General features: G+C 45.9%; 1 protein-coding gene across 5 annotated transcripts in view; it reads left to right on the forward strand.

The window, feature by feature from the left end:
- Positions 1–22,441, forward strand: part of LOC122924538 (lysine-specific demethylase 2B) — a 249,850-nt gene that overhangs the window by 222,608 nt on the left and 4,801 nt on the right. For all 5 annotated transcript variants that reach the window (XM_044275743.1, XM_044275744.1, XM_044275746.1 and 2 more), the window contains 3 exons: positions 3,805–3,968; positions 17,939–18,100; positions 18,250–18,468. In XM_044275743.1, the coding sequence (XP_044131678.1) occupies positions 3,805–3,968; positions 17,939–18,100; positions 18,250–18,468 (545 nt within the window). The remainder of the gene's footprint in view (positions 1–3,804; positions 3,969–17,938; positions 18,101–18,249; positions 18,469–22,441) is intronic.

Below are 22,441 nucleotides of genomic sequence, written 5' to 3' on the forward strand. Positions count from 1 at the left end.
TGTATTGGCTCCTATGAGCCGAAGTTATTACTTTGCGAAGCCTCGCAAGACTTTGCATTATAACTTCATAAATCAATTTCTACTGTAAAAAAAAAAAAACATTTCCCGAACTCCGGTTCAGTTCCAAGGTACCACTCATCGGAGCCAATATATTCTAATACTGTACGGAGCGCTCGGTCCGTACAGCATTCAAACTAAGTATTATGCGAATCGACTTCATCCGAAGTCGATTCTCTCATCCCTAGTGCTGACAGGTTATCTTTAAGGGGGGTTTTCTGTAAGTCCTAGATCAATGGCCTGTCCTACAATCAGCTGTTTGAAGAAAGCTGTGATGTTCCGGTGAGCACTGTGTCCACCTAACAGTATTCCAAACACCTCCGTACATTGTATAGCGTGTGTGCTTGGTATTGCAACCCAAACCCATTCACTTGTGCTGCAGATTAGCCTTGTGATCAATGAAGGTGACATCACTGGCCTAGCAAGAGGCCGCAGAACTTGCTGGATTGTTGTGACCTCTTCAAACAGGGGAAGGGGGGGGTACCAGGAACTGGACCCAAACTGATCAGATATTGAACTCCTGGAAAATGCCTTTGAAAACGCACGTTGATGTAAGCACTTTTTCTACGTGTATTGTGCACTTCCCTGTTATCCTTCTGTCCAGGGATCCATACTGTACATTACAATATGGAATTGTTTGCACATAAGATGCAAATAGTAATTTTTCAATCACCACATTTACAGTGCAGTGCTTCAGACAGCGCAGCATCCTTCAGGAAAGCTCAAACTGGTTGTAATTAATAGAGTACCTTTCACTCGTATGCAAACTAAAAACGAACTCTATCTGTGGGCAGAGCGGCGCCCAGGGGTCCCCCTGCACTTACTAGTATGCCTGGGCGCCGCTCCGTTCGCCCGGTATAGGCTCCGGTGTCTCAGCTCTGTCTGTTGTACTGGACTGATTTTTTTGTAGGAGGCGTGTCCCTTGCTCCAGCACTGGCCAATCGCAGCGCGCAGCTCAGAGCCAGTCTATGAGCTGTGTGCTGCGATTGGCCAGCACTGCAGCAAGGGACACGCCTCCTACAAAAAATCAGTCCAATACAACAGACGGAGCTGAGACACCGGAGCCTATATCGGGCGAACGAAGCGGCGCCCAGGCATACTAGTAAGTGCAGGGGGACCCCTGGGCGCCGCTCTGCCCACAGATAGTTAGTTTTTAGTTTGTATACGAGTGAAAGGTCCTTTTTAAATATCTTATCAGATAGGACTTATGTGCCAGCAAGACCCGTCCCTAGTGCTCTTTTGGCATTTTAGTACAACATTATCCTGGAATTTATATTTATGACCTATCCTCTGGATAGGTCATCAGATAAGATCAGTGGGGGTCTGACACCCAGGACCCCCGCTGATCATCTCCTAAAAGAGGCCAGCGGTCTGTTAGCACCGTGGCCTCTTCCTAGTCTAGTGACATCACTGCACATTGGTCACATGACCTAGTTATAGCTCAGCCTCATTGACGTGAATTACCAAGCACTCTCGCTATACTATTCTGTGTATATAGTGCTGTGCTTTGACAGCTGTTCAGAGCCCCTGAAACAGCTGATCGGTGGAGGTGCCAGGACTCTGACCACATCTGATGTGATGATGACCACCTATCCTGAGTCTAGGTCATCATTACCAATTCCTGGATAACCCCTTTAACTTTCCTGAAGAAGGGTGCTCCATCATACAGAATGTTGCACTGTATTTGTGTCAATGATTGAAAAAAAATCTAAATTCTTATCTGAATGCATACAAGTCTGAGTCACATTTGGCGGTAGATGATTGTAGTGTGTGAACAGCTTCTGAACGACGGCTCCATTTATTTTAGGACCATCATAACAGATTAGGGGGAAGACAACATATCTGCGTGTGTGCACTATTAGCATTCTAGCTCATAATCTGTAAGATCAGTCGGCTTAACCCTTCATAAGCCATTGTACAGAAATTACACCTACAGTTATATTGTTAATTGCAGCGAATTTGTGCTTCCTGTATGTAAAGTTACTGATCTGTAAAAAACCTTTTTGATTCATTAAGACCTAGTTTGATCCATATACACTGCTGCAAAATTCCAGTGTTAACAGCGGCTTTGCAGCGTAACAGTAATATACTCCAAGTCCAGCCCGTCAGAGCTGAGAGAACCCAAATTTGGTTTGCTTTCTTACAGACACAATATTCCTGAGACACTGTAGCCCACATTTACTAATGTCAGTGCAAATTACACCATATAGTGGCGCAGTTCGGTGCATCTAGGTTTAGCGAACATTTCAGCACCTTTTCTGTGAGGGGAGTGGCCTAAGAGGAGGTGTTTTGCACCACAGTTCTGATTTAAAGGGAACCTGTCACCTCAAAAATGCATATAAAACAGCCAGCTCCCTGCGTGAGACTTCTGCGATCCCGGCCGCACTTCAGGCTGTCAATCAAACAAGAATGGGTAGGTGGTTAGGGGGCGGGTTTACCTTGACTTGAAGCTGACCGGCAAGATAGCGCTGATGGCCCTTAAAATATTGTTGTTGTATTTTTTTTTTTACGTTACGCAAATGAGCATCAGACTACCGGATCAGACATGTGATTATGAACAGACTGGGGGCTACTATAAGGTAATTCTGGCCGTTTTATATGCGTTTTTGAGGTGACGGGTTCTCTTTTAAAGCTCCCTCTAAAAGTAAGCCAACCAGTAGTTATATATTGTCTATCCCTGCAGCAGCTTTTTCATCCAGACTGCTTTACTGAGCAAGCGCAGAGACCAGGAGATAAAGCGCAGGCAAACGGTCTCAATGCTAGCAGAGCATCAGGAAAATTTAGAACAAGCACGGAGACGGAGAGCAGGCATAAGAAGACATGGCTATGCCCAATGTCTAGTGCTGTCAATCAGGGCGGAGGGACTGAAGGTGAAGGAGGGTCTAACAAATTGGTGCTCTGTGGACTCTGGCTGGTCCCTCAGTGCTCCAGTTAGGTCATTTGGCATATTAATGAAAATGTGTATTTCCCAGCAATGGGGACACGGAGATTTATTATCAAGCTATTGTTTTTATCAGAATGATCAAGCCTACCAGGTTGCATGCCTGGTTTAATAATGTTGATCTTGCTGACAGACGTTCTTTCAATTTAAAATAAATTAAAGTTTAATTTAAAGACGTATGCCAGCGTTATCGGCATGTGAGGTGCCCGAGCACATCAGCATTTCTTGATTTATAGACTTGTTCCAGAAATAAATCTGCTTATTAATAATGGGCCGGCCACGGATTGTCCTGTGTACAGACTCTGCGTGGAAATGGAAGGCAAGGGTCACTATCTCAGTACACCTGAAGATAAAATAATACAACTTTCAGACGTTAGGCATACACTGATCTGACTGCTGCTTTCCAAGTACAATGGGCCAAATATTTCATGAGCTCTGAGGATTAAGAATGTAATGAGATCACAAGTTTTATTTTAGGCTGTATTTTTATTTGTTTTGATGGGGAAAAGTAGCAGTTTATGCAGCGCTATGTTTCCATCAAATCTGCCAGGACTGGTGATAGAGGTACAGACTACAGTGTGAACACAGCCTTAGTGCTGTGCTTTAATTGATATCATCAGTCAGTGGGGAAGTCTACAGCAGAGGTAGTTACTTCCAAGAGGTCAGGTATTCCTGCCTCTTGATGGTACGTCCTGTAACCGCGCTGCTCTGTGTATGTGGACGTCTCTGCTTTTTGATAGACAACATGTTTAGAAATATGATGGGATGTGATTTCTATTATATTATTTTCTATTTTTTTATTATAGGTGTTGTGATAAAAGATTGTGGACTCACATCGACCTAAACCGCTGCAAATCCATCACTCCTCTTATGCTCAGTGGGATTATCAGAAGACAACCAGTGTCCTTAGATTTAAGCTGGACAAATATATCAAAGAAGCAGCTCAGCTGGCTGATGAACCGGCTCCCAGGTACTGAACAGCCGCTCCTGTAAATTGTCCATGTATGTGTTAATGTATGTCCGTGTCAGACTGGGTGCAGACTGCAGAGGTGAGATTTTCTTACTTAACCACTTCCAGACCGGGCCACTTACCACCTTCCTGACTAGGCCTAATTTTGCAACTCTGACATGTCAATTTATGTGGTAATAACTTTGGAACACTTTTACTTATCCAAGTCATTCAGAGACTGTTTTCTCGTGACACATTGTACTTCATGTTAATAGTAAATTTGAGTCAATATATTTTACCTTTTATTTATAAAAAAAAAATCCATAAGTTAACGAGAATTAAAAAAAAAAAATCAGTTTTCTAAATTTGAATCTCTCCGCTTTTAAGACATATGAAATATTCATTAATTAACATCCCTCATATGTCTACTTTATGTTGGCATAATTTTGGTAATGTCATTTTCTTTTTTTTTTTTTTTAGGTCATTAGAAGGTTTAGAATTATAGAAGCACTTTTAGAAATTTTTACGAAAATTTCCAGTCAGGTTTTTTAAGGACCAGTTCAGTTCTGAAGTCACTTTGTGGGGCTTACATAATAGAACCAACCCATTTTAGAAATGATACCCCTCAAACTATTCAAAACTGGTTTTAGAAATGTTGTTAATCCTTTAGGTATTCCATAGGAATTAAAGCAAAAAGTGAAATTTCTAAATTTCACTTTATTTTGCAGATTTTCCATTTTTAATCATTTTGTTTCCTGGAGCACATCAAGGCTGAACAACAAAACAAACCTCAATATGTATTACCCTGATTCTGCAGTTTGCAGAAACACCCCGTATGTGGTCGTATACCGCTGTTTGGGCACTCGGCAGGGCACAGAAGGCAAGGAGCATCATATGGTTTTTGGAGGGCAGATTTTGCTGGAATGGTCTTTGGACACCATGTTGCATTTGAAGAAACCCCACAGTAAACTACACCACTCAAGGAATTTTAAGGGGAGTAGCAAGCACGTCACTCAACAGGTCTTTCATAGAATTTATAATACTTGTGTGTGAAAATGAAAAATTACATTTACCGTATTTAATTTTTTACAAGAAAATAGTGCTTTGGGCCTAAACTTTCTTTTTCACAAAAGATAACAGAAGAATATTCCCCCACAATTTGCTACCCACTTTCTCCTGAATACAGTAACACCCCAATTGTGGTAGTAAACTGTTGTTTGGGGATACGCCAGGGCTCAGAAGGGAAAGAACTTCATCTGGATTTTCTAACATGGAATTTTCTGTCATGGTTTTTAAGAGCGATAACTTTTTTTGTTGAATGAACTGTGTGAGAGCTTATTTTGTGCAGCACAAGCTTTAGTTTTTATTGGCACCATTTTGGGGTACATTTGGCTTTCTGGTTGGTGTCATTTTTCAATTTTTTTTTAACACTGTTCACTTAATGGGGTAGATCATGTGATATTTGTATAGATCCGGTCATTACGGATGAAACAATACAAAATATGTCTAACATTCAACTTTTTTTTTTACTATTGATTTTACCTGTAACTGGGGCTGGCATAGTAGCCCCATTTACAGTGGAAATACACCCCCCAGAGAGGCTGTAAAGCAGAATACAATGCTGTACAGCCCCAGTGCAGGGCTGATTGTGGTCTATGGAAGACCTGACAGCTCCTGCATTCCCCCCGGCCCTGGCGGTCACATGACCACCGGTCCGGGACAGGAAGCGGCATAGCGCGTCCTGATCTGTATACACAGTGCTCGTTAAGTGTGGTGTATACAGCAATCTAGAAGGCAGGGACACCCAGTAACGGTCCCTGCCTTGCCCTGCTGTCACTGACAGCAATTCTACCGCTCAGCAGCTGTGATCTCTGAATAGACGTTCCAGAACAGAGATAAACCGACCGCCCAAGGACGTTTATAGTCCGTGGGCGGTTAAGGAAGCCCTGAACTTGTTTCCTGTAATGTCGGTGTCTGAATTTATAAAACTGCAGTATTTTAGTATCCTATTCCAATCAGCCTTTACATTAAGACTACTGACAGGTGAGGTGTATCTTCTGATGCTGTCAAGAGTTGGTATATACTTGGGAGCAAGTGAATGATCAGTTCTAAAAGTTGATGTCTTGGTGGCAGAAGGAATGGGCACGTGTTTGACAAGGGCGAAATTGTGACGGGTACACAACTGGGTTGGAGCATTTCCATAATAGCAGGTCTTGCGAGGTGTTCCTGGTTTGCAGTGATTAGTAACTACTAAAAGTGGTCCCAGAAAGGACAGCCAGCGAACCAGCGACTTATTCCTATTGGAAGTAACGGATATGCCAAGGATTTCTGCACTATATATCTGCTGAAATCTGCAGTAAAGCCATGTCAACATACCCTCAGAGGTTTAGTGGAGTCCATTCCCCAGAGCTGTTTGATGCCAAAGGGGTGACCTACACAATATTAGGTTTTAATTTTATGGCTGATTCAGTGCTCCAGACAAAAAAAAATACCTAGTAGCCATTGGCTCCTGAACTGAAAAATTTAGGAGCCAAATAAAATTTTTGTCGCAAAATCGAAACCGAATCAAAATTTTGGTATCGTGACAAGGCTACGCCGATCAGCTCGCCGTAGGGTTGTTTCGATACCAAAATTTTGATTCGCTTTCGTCACCATAAAAAAGTTTTGTGATACTCAATACCACGCCCCAAAAAAAAAAAAGCCGCATGCATTTCACATTTTATGAACGTTCGGCCCATAATAGAACAGTCCTATCCTATTTTTTGGGGTGACAAGGAGACTAAAAAATTGCGAATCGCATGGTTTTTATTACGGCGCTCACCGCATTGGAGAGATTTTTTTTATAATTTAATAGTTTGGACTTTTCAGACGCAGCATTATGTAATATGTTTGTTTATTGTTTATATATTTTATATGTAAAATTGGGAAAGGGGGGATTTAAACTTAAAATTTTAGGGTACTTTCACACTAGCGTTTTTCATTTCCGGCATAGAGTTCCATCACAGGGGCTCTATACCGGAAAATAACTGATCAGGCACATCCCCATGCATTCTGAATGGAGAGTAATCCGTTCAGGATGCATCAGGATGTCTTCAGTTCAGTTGTTTTGACTGATCAGGAAAAAGATAACCGCAGCATGCTACGGTTTTATCTCCGACCAAAAAAAAACGGAAGACTTGCCTGAATGCCGTATCTGGCATTTTTCCCCATAGGAATGTATTAGTGCCGGATCCGGCATTCAAAATACCAGAATGCCGTCTGTCAAGACGGATCCGTCGGTCCGCATGACAAGCGGAGAGATGGATTCGTTCTTGCAGTGCATTTGTGAGATGGATCCGCATCCGGATGCGTCTCACAAATGCATTTTTTTTTATCAAATCATTTTTTTATTGCTCATAAATATTAAGCATTTTCTTCAAGTACCGGTACATTGTCATTTCCATCAAAATGCAGAATACAGAAACAAGATAAGGCAACATAAGACATCCTCATAAGATACATCCATTTCCGCATTAAGTAGTTCACACCATCAAAAGGATAGACAATATTGTACAATGTACACTATCGGAGTAAGAACAGCTGTCTTAAGATACGGAACAACCCCAAAAGAAAAAAAAAACTAACCCTGACCGCCAGAGAAATCTCAGACAGATCACCCAGTACATTAAGCCAATGCTGGTTGCATTTCCACAACCTCTGTCCCTGTCTGAGCGCCCCCAGGCACAAGTCAATCTGCACCAAGGAATGGTCAGACAACGATCGAGGATGATAGACAAAGACCCGAATCAAGGTAACATTACATCATTGACAAGAGCCAGATCTATACGTGAGAGTGAATGTTGCATAGCAGATTTGTACGAGTACTCGCGCCTATTAGGATTGCGTGCTCTCCACACATCTAACAGACCAGTTTCAGTCATAATATTCTTTAAAGCAGTACTACCCGGTGAACCACCTGACCCCTCTACCCGACATCTATCCAAGGAATCATCCGGCGTGCAGTTGAAATCCCCCACTAATAGCCATGGCAACCCAGGGAAGTCTGCCACGAAGGTCATAATTGCACGCATCAGAGGAGAAGCAAACGGAGGAGGCACGTACTCTCCAACACCACCTGGATCCCATCAATCTTACACACAACACAGACATACCTACCCTCTGCATCCACACACTGCTGCACATGCTCATATCTAATACTTTTATGCACTAACGCACATACTCCCCTAGAATGTGAGGAATGTATCGCATGTACCACATGTCCCACCCAGTTTTTACTAAGCCATTATACAGTATCACTAGTCAAATGCGTTTCCTGCAGGCAGCAGATGGCAGGCTGAAAACGCCTCAAGTAATGAAAAATACACAGTCTTTTCCGTGCATCCGCCATACCCCTCACATTCCAGCTCAAAACTTTAATCACCTGTGTCATGGTAAAACAGTTTAATATACCTACACCTCACACAGGGCCGTCTTTACCAAGGGGCAAAAGGGGCAGCTGCCCTGGGCCCAGTTGCTCCTGGGGGGCCCAAGGCAGCTGCCTCTTGAGCCCTGCTAGCTACTGCCCCGGGTGTCAGGCTGTCGGCTACACAGGCATCATGATTGTACTGTGTTAATGATCTTAATTCTAGGACCTTAATGAGTTTTGATCTAGGACCTTAATGACATCATTACCATGTGACCAGTAACCTAGCAATTACTGGTCACATGGCTATGAGGTCATCACAGGTCCTACTGAGTGTTGCAGAAGTTAACTGTGGAGCTTTTTTGTGTAAAGATTACATCAGAAAAAGGTGACAGGGGCTATGTTAATATACTGTAAACTACTGTATAGTGGGGTGCTGTATACTGTGTGGTGGGCTGTATATTGTGTGGTGGGCTATATATTGTGTAATGGGCTGTATATTGTGTGGTGGGCTGTATACTGTGGGGGGGGGGGGGGGTGGCCTGTATGTGTGAGTGCCTGTATACTGTGTGGTGGGCTGTATACTGTGGGGGGCCTGTATAGTGGGGGGGAGTGCTATACTGCTGTACTGTATACTGTGGGTGCGGTATAGTGTGGAGTGCTATACTGCTGTACTGTATAGTGTGGGGGGCTGTATCGTGTATAGTTTGGGGTGCTGTATACAGTGAGGTGTTGTATACCGTGAGGTGCTGTATACTGTGGGCTGCTATACTGCTCTACTATATACTGTGGGGTACTGTATAGTGTGGGGTGCTAAACTGCATACTGTGGGGTGCTATATACTATAGGGTGCTATACTGCTTACTGTGGAGTGCTGTATACTATAGGGTGCTATACTGCATACTGTGGGGTGCTGTATACTATAGGGTGCTATACTGCATACTGTGAAGTGCTGTATACTATAGGGTGCTATACTGCATACCGTTTGCGTGCTGGGGTGCACTGTAACACTAGGGTGAGCCGAGCCCTGGTCTCCTTCCTGCAGAGCGGAGCCCACTTCCAGCCTGAGCCCAGCTGCCCAGAGCACTGGTCCTGAGCCGCTGGAGTCTTCAGAACTGGATTTACAGTCATTCACTGGACTCTACCAGATATGTGGATTTTTTTTGTGTGTGTTGTGGTGGAGGGCGTGATTGCCTGCTAAGGTGTGGGAAGGCGGGATCCAGGGGGCACAAGTAAATTTTTGCCCAGGGTCCAATCAATATTAAAGACGGCCCTGACCTCACATACCACATCCATGCAGAGTTCTCCCCCCAGCACCTGCTCCAACCTAACTCCCTACCCCTCCCCCCAGTATCAGAATACCACACATGGGAACAACTGTCCCCCCCTTTCCAACTTTAAACCCACAAACAGGGCAAACCGTGTATAACTTGCCCAATACCGAATAATACTCATCATTAATTCTAACAACACATTCTCTCAGGTAGAGAATCCTCTCCACAGCTGGGAAACACATTATGATCCCCTAACCGCCTACTCCCACCTCAGAATTTACCACATGGTAGCATAGTAGAATACGCTTCTTAACTGGTGCAACAATAATGTGACATTAAAGAGCAAACATATATGGGAATTAAACCAAGCTGCATATCTGCCTTCTTAAAGTGTCCAGGGCTCCCTTTCTCAATTGCCGTTCGTGGACGTCCAGCCACTGAGCCGCCTCCTCAAAATCTTCAAAGAATCTGGTGGATCCAAGTGCCACCACTCGTAATTTAGCTGGGAATAACATAGCATATGGAACCTGTAACCCTCTAAGCCTCTTCTTGACATCCATAAAGCGTCTCCTCCGCCTCTGTACCTCATTTGAGTAGTCCGGGAAAATGGACACTTTGACCCTGTTTAGGACCATCTCTTCATTATCTCTGGACTGCCGCAGAATAGTGTCCCGGTCTTGAAGTGCAATATTTTCGCAAGAATAGGGCGAGGAGGTCTGCCAGGTGGAAGCGGCCGCATGGGCACTCTGTGCGCCCGCTTCACCGCATACAGGGAGGATAGGCCTTTCTAATGAAACAACTGGTACAACCATTTCTCCACAAATTCTGTGGCATTGGCCCCCTCCGCCTTCTCCAGCATTCCACAATTCGCAGGTTGTTCCTTCGCGATCTGTTCTCTAAATCATCCACCTTGGCATATAAAGCAGCAATATCCTTCATAGACTTCTTGGACGCCATTTGCAACGGCTGAACTATGTCCTCCAATGATGACACCCTCTTCTCCAGTTCAGAGGTACGCTCAGAGATCTTGTGTAGGTCGTGCCTTATTATGGAGACATCAGACCTCAAACTGCCAACTTGTACTGTGAGCACTTTCAGGGTGCTGTTACAACTGGCCACAGCAACCATAATGTCTTTCAGAGTGGGTTCCTCTGTAGACGCGGCCCTAAGGCCCACTGTAACATTAGCAGGGCATGCAGGAGCTGGTAAAGGCTGATCAGCCGTCGCCATCTAAGGAACCGTCCTCCTCCTGGTCAGAGGAGGTAAGTATGTCGGTCCCCCTTATCAGTAGCCCAATCGCCCATTCCGCTGTCTGTACAGGCATACTTGCTGAGTTTTAGCTGCCGCGCTCTGGCTCACCATTTCCTGCAGCGCCATCGTCACTCCGCCATCGGCGCCATGTTGGCCCGCCTCCAGTCTGTCTGGTTTCGTGGCTTTGCTCGACTTTCTCGGCATATTCAGGCTCCCAAATTCAACACAGCACCCACCGGACACTTCCCTCTCACCAGGTAAGTTTATTTCAAGAAAACGAGGTGTGCTACCGATAGTTTAGTACAGGATACTAGCAGGAGCAGTGAACGGTGCGTCTCACTCCATGCGCTTGCAGGCCACGCCCCCCTCACAAATGCTTTTACTCAAATCCAGATCGGCGGATCCGGCGGGCAGTTCCGACGATGGAACTGCTTGCCGGATCACACTGCCGCAAGTGTGAAAGTAGCCTTAGTGTTTTGTTTTTGTTTTTTTTACTTACTATTAGCCCCCTTAGGGGCTGGAACCCTTGTCCTATTCAGCCTTAGGCCCCTTTTACATGGGAGAGATTTCTGCGCGGGTGCAATGCGTGAGGTAAACGCAATGCACCCGCACTGAATCCGGACCCATTCACTTCTATGGGGCTGTGCACATGAGAGGTGATTTTCACGCATCACCTGTACGTTGCGTGAAAATCGCAGCATGCTCTATGTTGTGCGTTTTTCATGCAACCCAGGCCCCATAGAAGTTAATGGGGCTGCGTGAAAATTGCAAGCATCCGCAAGCAAGTGCAGATGCGGTGCGATTTTCACGCATGGTTGCTAGGATGTAAGTCTATTCACTGTATTATTTTCCCTTATAACATGGTTATAAGGGAAAATAATAGCATTCTTTAATACAGAATGCTTAGTAGAAGGTCAATTGAGGGTTAATAAAAAAATAAATGAACTCTCCTCCTCCAATTGATCGGGTAGCTGCCGGTCTCCTGTTCTTTCTTTAGGACCTGTCAAAGGACCTGTGGTGACGTCACTGTGCTCATCACATGGTTCATCACATGATCCATCACCATGGTAATGGACCATGTGATGAGCTCAGTGACGTCACCATGGGTCCTTTGACAGGTCCCGAAGAAGGAACAGGAGACTGGCAGCTACGTGATCAATTGAAGGAGGGGAGTTAATTTTTATTTTATTTTTTAATCCTCATTGGCACTGCGCCACCAATGTTTATTATACTGGGGGGGAAAGGGGGCGTACTGCGCCACCAATGAAGATAACTGACCTGTTAAAGGGATTCTGTCACCTCTCATAACACAAATTCAGATTTTAAACCAGTCATGCTCCACAAATTATCTTGAATCGGCTTTGCTGTTCTATACTGTAATCCGTCCAGTAGTTTTGCTGAAAAACGACTTTTATAATTATGCTAATTAATCCTGAAGGTGCCCAGCGGGGCGTTATGTTCCACTTTGTGTGCCCAGTAACGCCCCCCCCTGCAGTGCCCAAAACGCTTTCCTCCTGAATCCCTAACCGCCCACAGCGTCTCATCCCTCTCCTCCCCCTCCCTGTCGGCCGAGCGAAGTCTCGCGCAGACTCAGTACTCACTGAGGGCTGCGCCAGTGCGATTTGCTGGAGACTGAGGGAAAAGCGAGCATCGGACGTCACTGGGCTCGGCGCATGCCCAGTGACGACGATGAAGCTCCTGCCCTCAGTCTCCAGCAAATCGCACTGGCGCAGCCCTCAGAGGGTACCGGAATCAAATGGCCAGCACCCGACCTCTATGACAGGGAGCTGCGATCCGCTGCAGTTAACCCCTCAGGTACCGCGCCTGAAGGGTTAACTGCAGCGGATCGCAGCTCCCTGTCATAGAGGTCGGGTGCCGGCTATTTGATTCTGGCACCTGCCTCCTGTATTTGTATTAAAAGGTCAGTTATCTTCATTGGTGGCGCAGTGGCCACAGCCCCTCCCATCCTCCTCCCGTCTTTCTGCCTATTGGCGGCGGCAGCAGCACAGGGGGAGGGAGAGACTCCTTCTCCACGGCGCTGCTGAGAATAACATTGGCGGCGGGGCAGAGAACCGTCAGCTCCTGTCGCAAATGGCAACAAGACTAAAAAGTATTGTCGCCATTTGTAAATTTGCATTGGCGACCTGTGATTGGTTTACACTGTGCTATCTGTTTTAGATGGTAATTAGTGTATTTTGGGTCGTCCTCAACACGAAATGCAGTGCAAACCGACCACCATGTTACCACCATGCAACATGTTATAGAGCAGATTGATAGAGGAGCTGAGCAGACTGATATATAGTTTTGTGGGAAAAGATTCAGTATGAGTTTTAATATATTTAAAAAAAAATTTTTTTACTTTATTGTTCATGGGGCTGTGTTTTCAGTGATTTGATACCATTCTCTGTGTAGGGGCTCACGCACACGGGCATTGCAATTTTTGTGGTCCGCAAAACACTAATACCAGCCGTGTGTGTTCCGCACTTTGCGAAACCAAACTTCCTGCCCTCTAATAGAACTTTGCTATCCCTGTCCGTGGACAAGAATAGGACATGTTCAATATTTTTTTTTTTCAGGGCTGAAGAATGGACATATGGATGCGTACTGCACAGGGGTGTGCTGTCCACATCTTTTGCGGTTCCATTGAAGTGAATGGGTCTGCAACCGACCACACAAAATGCGGATTGGATGCGGACTGAAAATACGGTCCTGTGTATACAGAGATAGCTGTCAGTCACTGAAAGCTGTACATGGGGGTGGTCTTATATAAATTACAATTGCACTGTATTTTGTGGTGACAGTTCTTCTTTAAATAGGACCTTTCATCGGTCCAAACATTGTGAACTAAGTGTCATGATCTGTACAGCGGCGCCCGAGGATCTCACTGCACTTACTATTATACCTGGGCGCCACTCCGTTCTCCCGCTATGCCCTCCAGTATGTTTGCCCACTTGGTTATAGTAGGTGGAGACTTAGGGGACTTGGTTATAGTAGGAGGAGACTGCCCTTGTTCTCCTGGGCGTCTCCTTCTCTCAGGCTGTAGTGCTGGCCAATCGCAGCGCAGAGAAGGAGACTCCCAGGAGAACAAGGGCATTCTCCTCCTACTATAACCAAGTGACCGAACATACTGGAGAACAGAGAGGTGCCCAGGGATAATGGTAAGTGCAGTGAAATCCCTGGGCGCAGCTGTACAGATCATGACACTTAGTTCACAATGTTTGGACTGATGAAAGGTCCTCTTTAAGTAATTCACACAGTCACATAGAAGTAAAACATTCTTAAACGTAGTTGAGGTAGGCTGAGAGACATGCTAAGGCCTCCTTCAGACAGACATTTATGTACATGAACCTGCAGCAATATAGGTACAGCCAAAGTCAAGTTGATAAACGCCTTCGCCACATTCATTAAAACTCAGGTTTACACATTTCCTGACGTTCAGTCCTAACAAACATTCCCTCTTTTAGGTCAACTAGAGTCACTAGTAGATTTCAAGAATGTGAAAATTATTGGAAACCTTAATTTCTAGTTCAAAAGTTTACATACCCCACGTTTACTGTGCCTGTAAATAGTTTGGAAAATTCCAGAAACCAATGTCATGGTTTTAGCTTCTGAGTAGTATTGTGCGTCGGAATAATACTGTGCGGAGATTCTTCTCCTTACAGTATTAGAATGTATGCGGTCTTATGAGCCTAAGTTGGTTATTCACGAAGTCGCGCGTGACTTCATTGAATAACTTCGGTACTTGATTTTTTTAAGTAGAAAACCACTTTATAACTTGAAACTGAACTCTGCTTCGGGTCTGAGCTACCAGTCAGAACCGAAGCCAAGTATGGTTTAAAGTTTTAAAGTGGTTTTCCACTTTAAAAATCAACTACCGTAGTTATTCAATGAAGTCACGCGCGACTTCTTGAATAACCAACTTCGGCTCACCAGAGCCCATACATTCTAATACTGTACAGAGACATATCTCTGTACAGAATTGTTCCGAAGTTTTGAACGAAACAACTTCATAAGAAGCTTTTGAAGCTCTCTTCGCTCAACACTACTTTTGAGGCTACGGTAATTGTCATAACTAAGTGGGGGTGTACTTGTGTCAGTATTTTATACTTTCAAGGTGTACGTGTCTTTGCTTGATATCATGGGAGAATTAAAATAAATCAGCCGAGCCATCAGAAAAAGCATTTTGTCCTTTTACAAGCCCACTACAGAAAGTACCACATTTATCTGTTCAGATGATGAGATTTAAGCTATATCCTAGTAAAATGTGTCCTATATCGACATGACCTGATGGCCGCTCAGCAAAGACACTTCTCCTAAACCACCATTCAAAAAAATAAAATAAAAAAGCAGTTATAGTTTGCAACTTCACATGGGGACAAAGATTTTAATTTTCTCATTCTTCAAATATAGTACTGATCCAAACAGAGGGAATGTGTACTAAGGTTAGATGTCAGGAGTTGTGTTAATTGTATATAAACTGATTATTTCAACTGTAGCTATGGTGCTGAGTCCAGTAAAACCATGGATGGTCAGTTTTTACCTCGGCAATGCACACCAGTTTTGGCTGCAGAAATGTACAGGCGTTTCTTCCTTGTTTCCAAAGACCAGAACAGAAAACCATATGTGTAGGGTGTCATGGACTGTTTAAAAAGAGGCATCGGGGAGGGGGGGTGTGGCCAGCCATGAGCAAGTGAGGACACACTCTGCCGCATCCCTGGCGAATTTTCCCCAAACCAGCTGCTTCCAAATGGGAAAAACTTTAAAGAAGGGTAAAGCCCGACCACCGGCTCCCCTGATATCCTCTCAAGGCGACCTCCCCAACTTCTTTACGCGGCAATCTGCCTCACCAGACTCCGCTCTTCACAGCCGCGTTATGCGCTCCCAAGATGGTGCCGACGCCCGTGCCGTGAGACCTTCAGAAGTGCTACAAGAGGCACCTGGGAGCCCTGCTTCATACTCAGGCAGGTGCCGTTCAGTGTCAGTGCCCTCCACCCTTGCCTCTGCTGTCTCCCAGGCACGACTCTGCAGCCCAGACCAGACCCTTCCGGCTACTCCTATATTGTGCTCCCCACGTGCGCACACAGACCTCTGCAGCGCCATTGGTCATGGCTGCATAACATATTAGTCCTGGGGACTCATCCCCCTCCTCGCAGACTGCAGCTCCACAAACTGCTAGCCCTGCCACTTCAATGGCTCTTGCTCCAGGACCCCCAGTTAACCCCTTCTGGCCCAGTGAGCATTCGCTCATAGCTCCCATCGTGCCAAACAACTTAGGCACACGTCAGGAGATCCTCTGTGGCCAGCTATCGCCACACACGTGCCTTCATCTCCAGGGACGGCCCTTGGACTGCCATCAAGGGTCCCCCACGCTTCGTGTCTTCTCTCCTCCCACTGAGCAGGACCCTCTTCGCCCCCCTTCTCACTCTCCCGGACTCTCTCTGGCGGCCTCCCAACACTGGTCCATGGGATCTTGCTGGGATGATTCTCATCCACAGTCCTCTAGAGCACCTTCTCTTGGATCCAAGGTCACTACTGAACCTGCAGCTCAGCCCCTTCAGGGACTCTCCCTGCACCCCTCCTTGAGACTCCGCTGACCCATTTCATGAGGATTCCAGACCGCCAACCATGGGAGATTTGCATACTCTTATCTGCTCTCTACCTTCTATAGCAGATCTGTCTAGCTTTGCTACCAGCATCCTGCAAGAATGTAAAAAGGAATTCTGCCAGGTCCGCTCTGAGCTATCTGTGCTTGACACTAGAATTAATTCTGCTACACAAGACCATGAAAACCTGGCCGCCACTGTTCAAGCTCTACAAGAAAAGGCCCAAACTCACGACGATTAACTTTACACCTAGACGATATAGAAAACCGCAGTCGCCGTAACAACATATGGATTAGAGGTCTTCCGGAATCAATAACTACGGTGGATCTTCTACCCACAATCGTGAAGATATTTAATGGAATCCTAGGACTCCCGCCGAACTCCCACTTAGAGATTTACAGAGCGCATAGGGCTCTTGAGCCTCCTGATCCTGATGGTGCTAGACCAAGAGACATTATTTGCCGAATTCATTTCTGCGTCAATAAAGAGCGAATCTTAAACAAAGCTCAACAATCCTCTCCCATGTCCCACAAAGGGGCCCCCATTATGTTACTACAGGACCTTTAACGCCACACCCTGTCTCAACGAGCTACCCTACATCCATTACTGGACCTCCTCGGGAACCCTGAAATTCACTATCACTGGGTTGCTGGCCACAAAGGTCATATTGCCACTCTCCGTCATCCCTGGGACTTGCTACACTTTCGGCAGCATCTGCCACCTGTCGAGCTGGGTCCCTGGCCTTCCATTTCACCGCCAGCTCCAACCTAAATGTTTCAGACAAAAATTAAGCTTAAAAGGAAAGATATTAAATGAATCATAAGGCTTGACAGACAGAGCTTTCTTTATTGTGATATTTCTGAATTTACTACACATGCACTCAATGAAAGTTTGTTCTGCTGTCGCTGGACAATCTAGATCTGAAAATACCCAAAAAGCCACACTATAAAAATGTAAATAAATATAATATTTATTGAATTCCATATAATAAAAAGTATATACAATGACGAGATACGGTTAAAAACGGATACCATATAGCAGCATGTGGCAAGTCGCACATAAAAGCATACAGCGATCTATGCGTATCAAAGAACACCTGTAAAAGTCCACTAATCAGAGGGGCCCATATCCCTCAGTGCACTAATCGTGAAAGTCAGGATGATTTATATAGCTAGGTAAAAAGTTCCCTAACCAACCTACAAAGCAGGCAGGCCCAATGGCCATATCATATTAGTGCATGGTGGATAACCAACCCAACTGTATAAACCACACTATAAAATAGATGAGGCACAAGGCTAGACTCAAAGGTAATAAGTATAAGCGGAACAAACATAGAAACATGAAATGATAGACCGCTGTGTAGTTTGACCTCCAGCAACTCCCTGACGTACGTCTCGCCCGACAGCTTCTTCTGATCACATCCCTTCATAAATTCTTCTTTTAATTATTATTTTTTTTCAGCCCTACGAGAGCTAAATTTATCTGGCTGCTCCTGGATTGCTGTTTCAGCACTTTGTAGCTCCAGCTGTCCTTTGCTGAGATCCCTCAATGTCCAGTGGGTGGAAGGGCTAAAAGATGCACAGATGAGGGACCTTCTGTCACCTCCAACAGACAACAGGCCAGGTAACACAGCCGTAGCAGCTGAGATCCTGCAGTATTTAATTTTATAATTTCATTGTTTTCATTCCATAGATGGTGATTTTCTAGCATCTGGCAGATACTGGAATCGGGTACAGGTTGTTCCTTAAACTCTTGCTTTGAAATTTTTGCAGGTCAGATGGACAATCGCAGCAAATTGAGGAATATTACTGAGCTTCGTCTAGCGGGACTGGACATCACTGACGCCTCTCTACGCCTCATGATTCGTCACATGCCTCTTCTTTCTAAACTGGATCTGAGCTTCTGTAACCATGTTACTGATCAGTCCATTAATCTGCTCACAGCAGTGGGTACATCTACCAGGGATTCTTTATCAGAAATGAATTTATCAGGTAAATGTATAGATAAATTAACTGGGCCCCACTTTGTTAATGACTTCTAGTGACTAATGTGATTTAGGATTCTTAATAGGACAATTACTTCCATTTTGATTTTTATACATAAACTTGTAGCACAGTAATATAGGGTGAAAAGTGCAGGTTGCACAGTATTGACTATTGAGGTGGTTTAACCCAATGCAGTGACCAAGGAGTTATCCCATGAAAATTATCACCTATCCACAGGCTAGACGATTAAATATAGCATCACGGGGGATCCCACCACCAGGACACACTGTGATCCCAAGAACGAGATCTCCCCTCTCTGGCCACTTTCAGACACTCATATTAAAATCTGTCAGTATTCTGGCTTAGGATTCTAATGATATACCATCAGGATTTAATCAGGATTCACATGCGCATTTCATGCTTCCTTCATTATTTATGCACTGCACAGACTGTAATGTGCGTATTTGGAAACAAATCCTGCACAAAACTCGGACATGCTACGGATTTTAAATATTGATGGAAATTATGCGCCCATGTGAATAGCTCCATTCATTAACATTAGCAGCAGATTCTGGTACATTAAGTCTGGACTATATACGCCTTGCGAAAACGCTAAAATTATCTATAGCTTGAATCATGCTTTAATATTAAAGATACTTTTGAAACATTTTGGTGATGTTCTATTTCATTTTCCATGTCAATGAAAAAAATTAATCCTGCAGTTTCCACAAAGCCTAATAATACGCACCACTTCTTGGTCTACAGATCACTTTCAGTAGTCCTCATTATCCTCACAGGCAGGATTACAATGCCAGATATCACCTATTTATAGATGACCACCTATTCCGACTAGAGGGTACTGTTATCGCAGCTTATCTACTCCCTTCTGAGTTCTGCCATAGAGCCAATGTGGTCCGCTCTTGACCATTGTGTCTATGGCCCATGTGGTTGCTGTAAAGCAGGCATGCTCAACTTGCGGACCTCCAGCTGTTGCAGAACTACAACTCCCAGCATGCCTGAACAACCTACAGCTATTGGCCTACAGCAGCGCATTGTGGGAGTTGTAGTTTTACAACAGCTGGAGGGCCGCAGGTTGAGCATCCCTGCTGTAAAGAATCTGTCTAAATGCTGTTGGCAAGATGGCAGCCCCCATAATCATGTTCAGAGAATAGAATAAAAATATCTACAAATAATAGCTCAGATTTACTAATGTGTTTGCGACAAAATCTAAAAACGTGGCGCAGTTTGGTGCATCTAGGGTTTCTACACTTTATCTGGCAATGCTCGACAAGGAGGTGGACTTAAGATGCGCTATTTTGTTCCAAAATTTCAGTGCAATTCTGGTGTAAAAATCTATCTAAAAGTAAGCAAACTAATAGTAAAGAGTCAGAGAAAAAGTTAACAAAAACACCCCAAAAAACTGCATAGAAAGCTGTGTGAAGCCAGTCTAATAGAAAATACTACAAATAAACTTTTGTAATAGCCTTTTAGAATTTCTCCATGATATCGGATGAGACATCTTCCTCGTCCAATAAGATTGGTAGAATAGCGGTCAATTTTTTTGCTATACAATTTGAACTGCTCCATCAGACTGCGCCATTAACCTTTTTTTTATGTGTAGTTGTAGGGCTTTTCTCGTACATTCCATTGGGGGACACAGACCATGGGTATAGCTTAGAGGTATTACTAGGAGGGACACTATGCAAAACGAAACTCCTCCTCCTCGGGCTATACCCCCAGACACCTCCAGGAGGACTTCAGTCTTTGCTTAGTGTCCGTCCAAGGAGGTGACGCTTGTTCTTCTCCTGTTTGTTATTTTTTTCTGTTTTCAGAGGGGGACGCAGGTCAGCATTGCGCTTTCCTGGCCCCCGTGGAGTGTCTGCCACCGTCTTTCGACGTGTCCTGGCTACCTCCCATCCCCCCACAGAAGAAAAGTGGATCCAGGCTCAACATGTCAGCTCTGGCATCCCACCAGCTGCTGGGACACCTGCTGCCTACCCTCCTCCAGAGCACTGTTCTCCTTGATTGGAGTCAGAAGTCTGAAGAGGTGCATCCCTGCTGGTCTGGACATCGAGGGAGCATGCTGATCAGATAAGTATTGCCCAGTCCCTCCCTCTCCCTCTGTGTCTGTTTTGTCTGTGGCTACCTGGGTGAGCTTGAAGAAGGATCCTGATGGGGGCACTTTCCTTTGGCATCTCTTCCCCCTTAAACTTCCGGGCTTCAGCGCTTCTCTCTTCGGGCCTTGCTCTCTCAGCGCCCGCCGGCAGGCCGCTCCTCCATGGCCTCATTAACCCCTGCTGCGCCGCGTGAGGGGAGACGGGGTGTTTGTTCAAATCGCGCGCGCGATTATTTTCCCGCGCACGCTTTTTTCGCGCCATGATGACGCGTTCGGGGGGGGCGGAGCCTCGGCATGCCGCTCTGACTCTCCTTACACCGGAGACTTTGTTTGCTCACGGCCGTGCAGCTCCTCATCTCTCTACACCGGAGACTTCTGCTAGCGTTGCCTGGGTGGTAGGATAACAGCTTGCTCTGCTCCTGATCTTTGCAACAACTGGTAGGAGATCTTTTACTGTGGGGTTCCATCATGCCAAAGCCTGGGGCACTTAAATCTGCCAAGGCCTCCTCTCAGGCTCTTTTGGGGTCATGCAAGGTGTGCCTTCTGCCTTTTTCTGCCTCTGGCACCTGTGACTCGTGCCCTGCTCCTGGACAGGATCAGCCTCCTTCTCTTGCTCAGCCCAGTCCTCCCTCTGCCCCTGCGGAACCGGCGGTACCCGCCTGGGCTTCCGCCATGTCTAGTGCGGCAGCGGATCTGGCCCTAGTTGCCAAGGCAGCCATGTCCTTCATGGAGCGTATGGCAGCTACTACTCCAGTAGCATCCACCGCTCCGTCTCCTCTCAGTGATTCTCACAGGGGGCGTCTGACGTCTAAGAGGCAGCGTGAGCGGCAGCATTCCTCGTCGGATGACTCCGCTTGTCCCCCACGCCTTGAGGCATGCCCGGTTGACTCTCCCTCTCGTGGGGAGCGCAAATCCGAAGGGGAATTGTCCGGATCGGACGAGGCCACGGAGCGGGAACCCCTGCCTAAGCTTTCCACCACGGTATCCGAATTGGTGGAGGCTGTCCGTGACACTTTTAATATCCAAGGAGATTCCACTCCCTCCACTAGTCGGGAGTTCTCCCTCTTTCCGCCCAAAAGGCCCGAATCCGCGGTGTTCCCCGTTCATGAGGAATTCACAGCGGTCATATCAAAGGCTTGGGACCGACCCAATCAGACATTTTCGGCCACCAAGCGCATGGATACGCTTTACCCTTTCCCCTCTGACTCGGTGGAAAAGTGGACTTCTTCCCCTAAGGTAGATCCTCTGGTGGCCAGGTTGGCCAAGAACACGGCCCTTCCTGTCCTAGACGGTTCCTCCCTGCAGGATGCGGTGGACAGACGCCTGGATTCACTTTCCAAGTCCATCTTCTCTCTGGCGGGCGCTTCCCTGCGACCGGCTTTTGCGTCGGCTTGGGTTGCCAGAGCCCGTACGGCGTGGTTGCGGCGCCACCACCAGGATCTAACGGAACAGGGCGCCCCTGCAGACACTTTGGAATTTATTCTCCAAATGTCTCAGGCTTCTAAATATCTCTGTGAAGCTTCAATGGATATCGGTTCCCTATTTGCCCGTATTTCGGCCCTCTCGGTCATTCAGCGTAGAGAGGTTTGGTTGAAGGTGTGGGATGCTGATGCTTCTTCCAAGCGTTCCCTCGCTAACCTTCCCTTTGAAGGATCTAGGCTCTTTGGAGCCCAGTTGGACGAATTCATTTCTGCCGCAACGGGGGGCAAGAGTATGCATCTGCCTCAATCCAGATCCAAACGGCCCTTTTGATCTCGGGCTTCAGGGTTCCGGGTCCAGTCCTTTCGTCGCTTCTCCGCGGCCAAGGGCGTCTTCGTCCTCGTCGGCTGGGGGATCCCAGGAATCCCGCAAGAAGCCTTTCTT

The sequence above is a fragment of the Bufo gargarizans genome, chromosome 1 (genome assembly GCF_014858855.1).
Source record: "Bufo gargarizans isolate SCDJY-AF-19 chromosome 1, ASM1485885v1, whole genome shotgun sequence".
NCBI classification, from domain to species: Eukaryota; Metazoa; Chordata; class Amphibia; order Anura; family Bufonidae; genus Bufo; species Bufo gargarizans.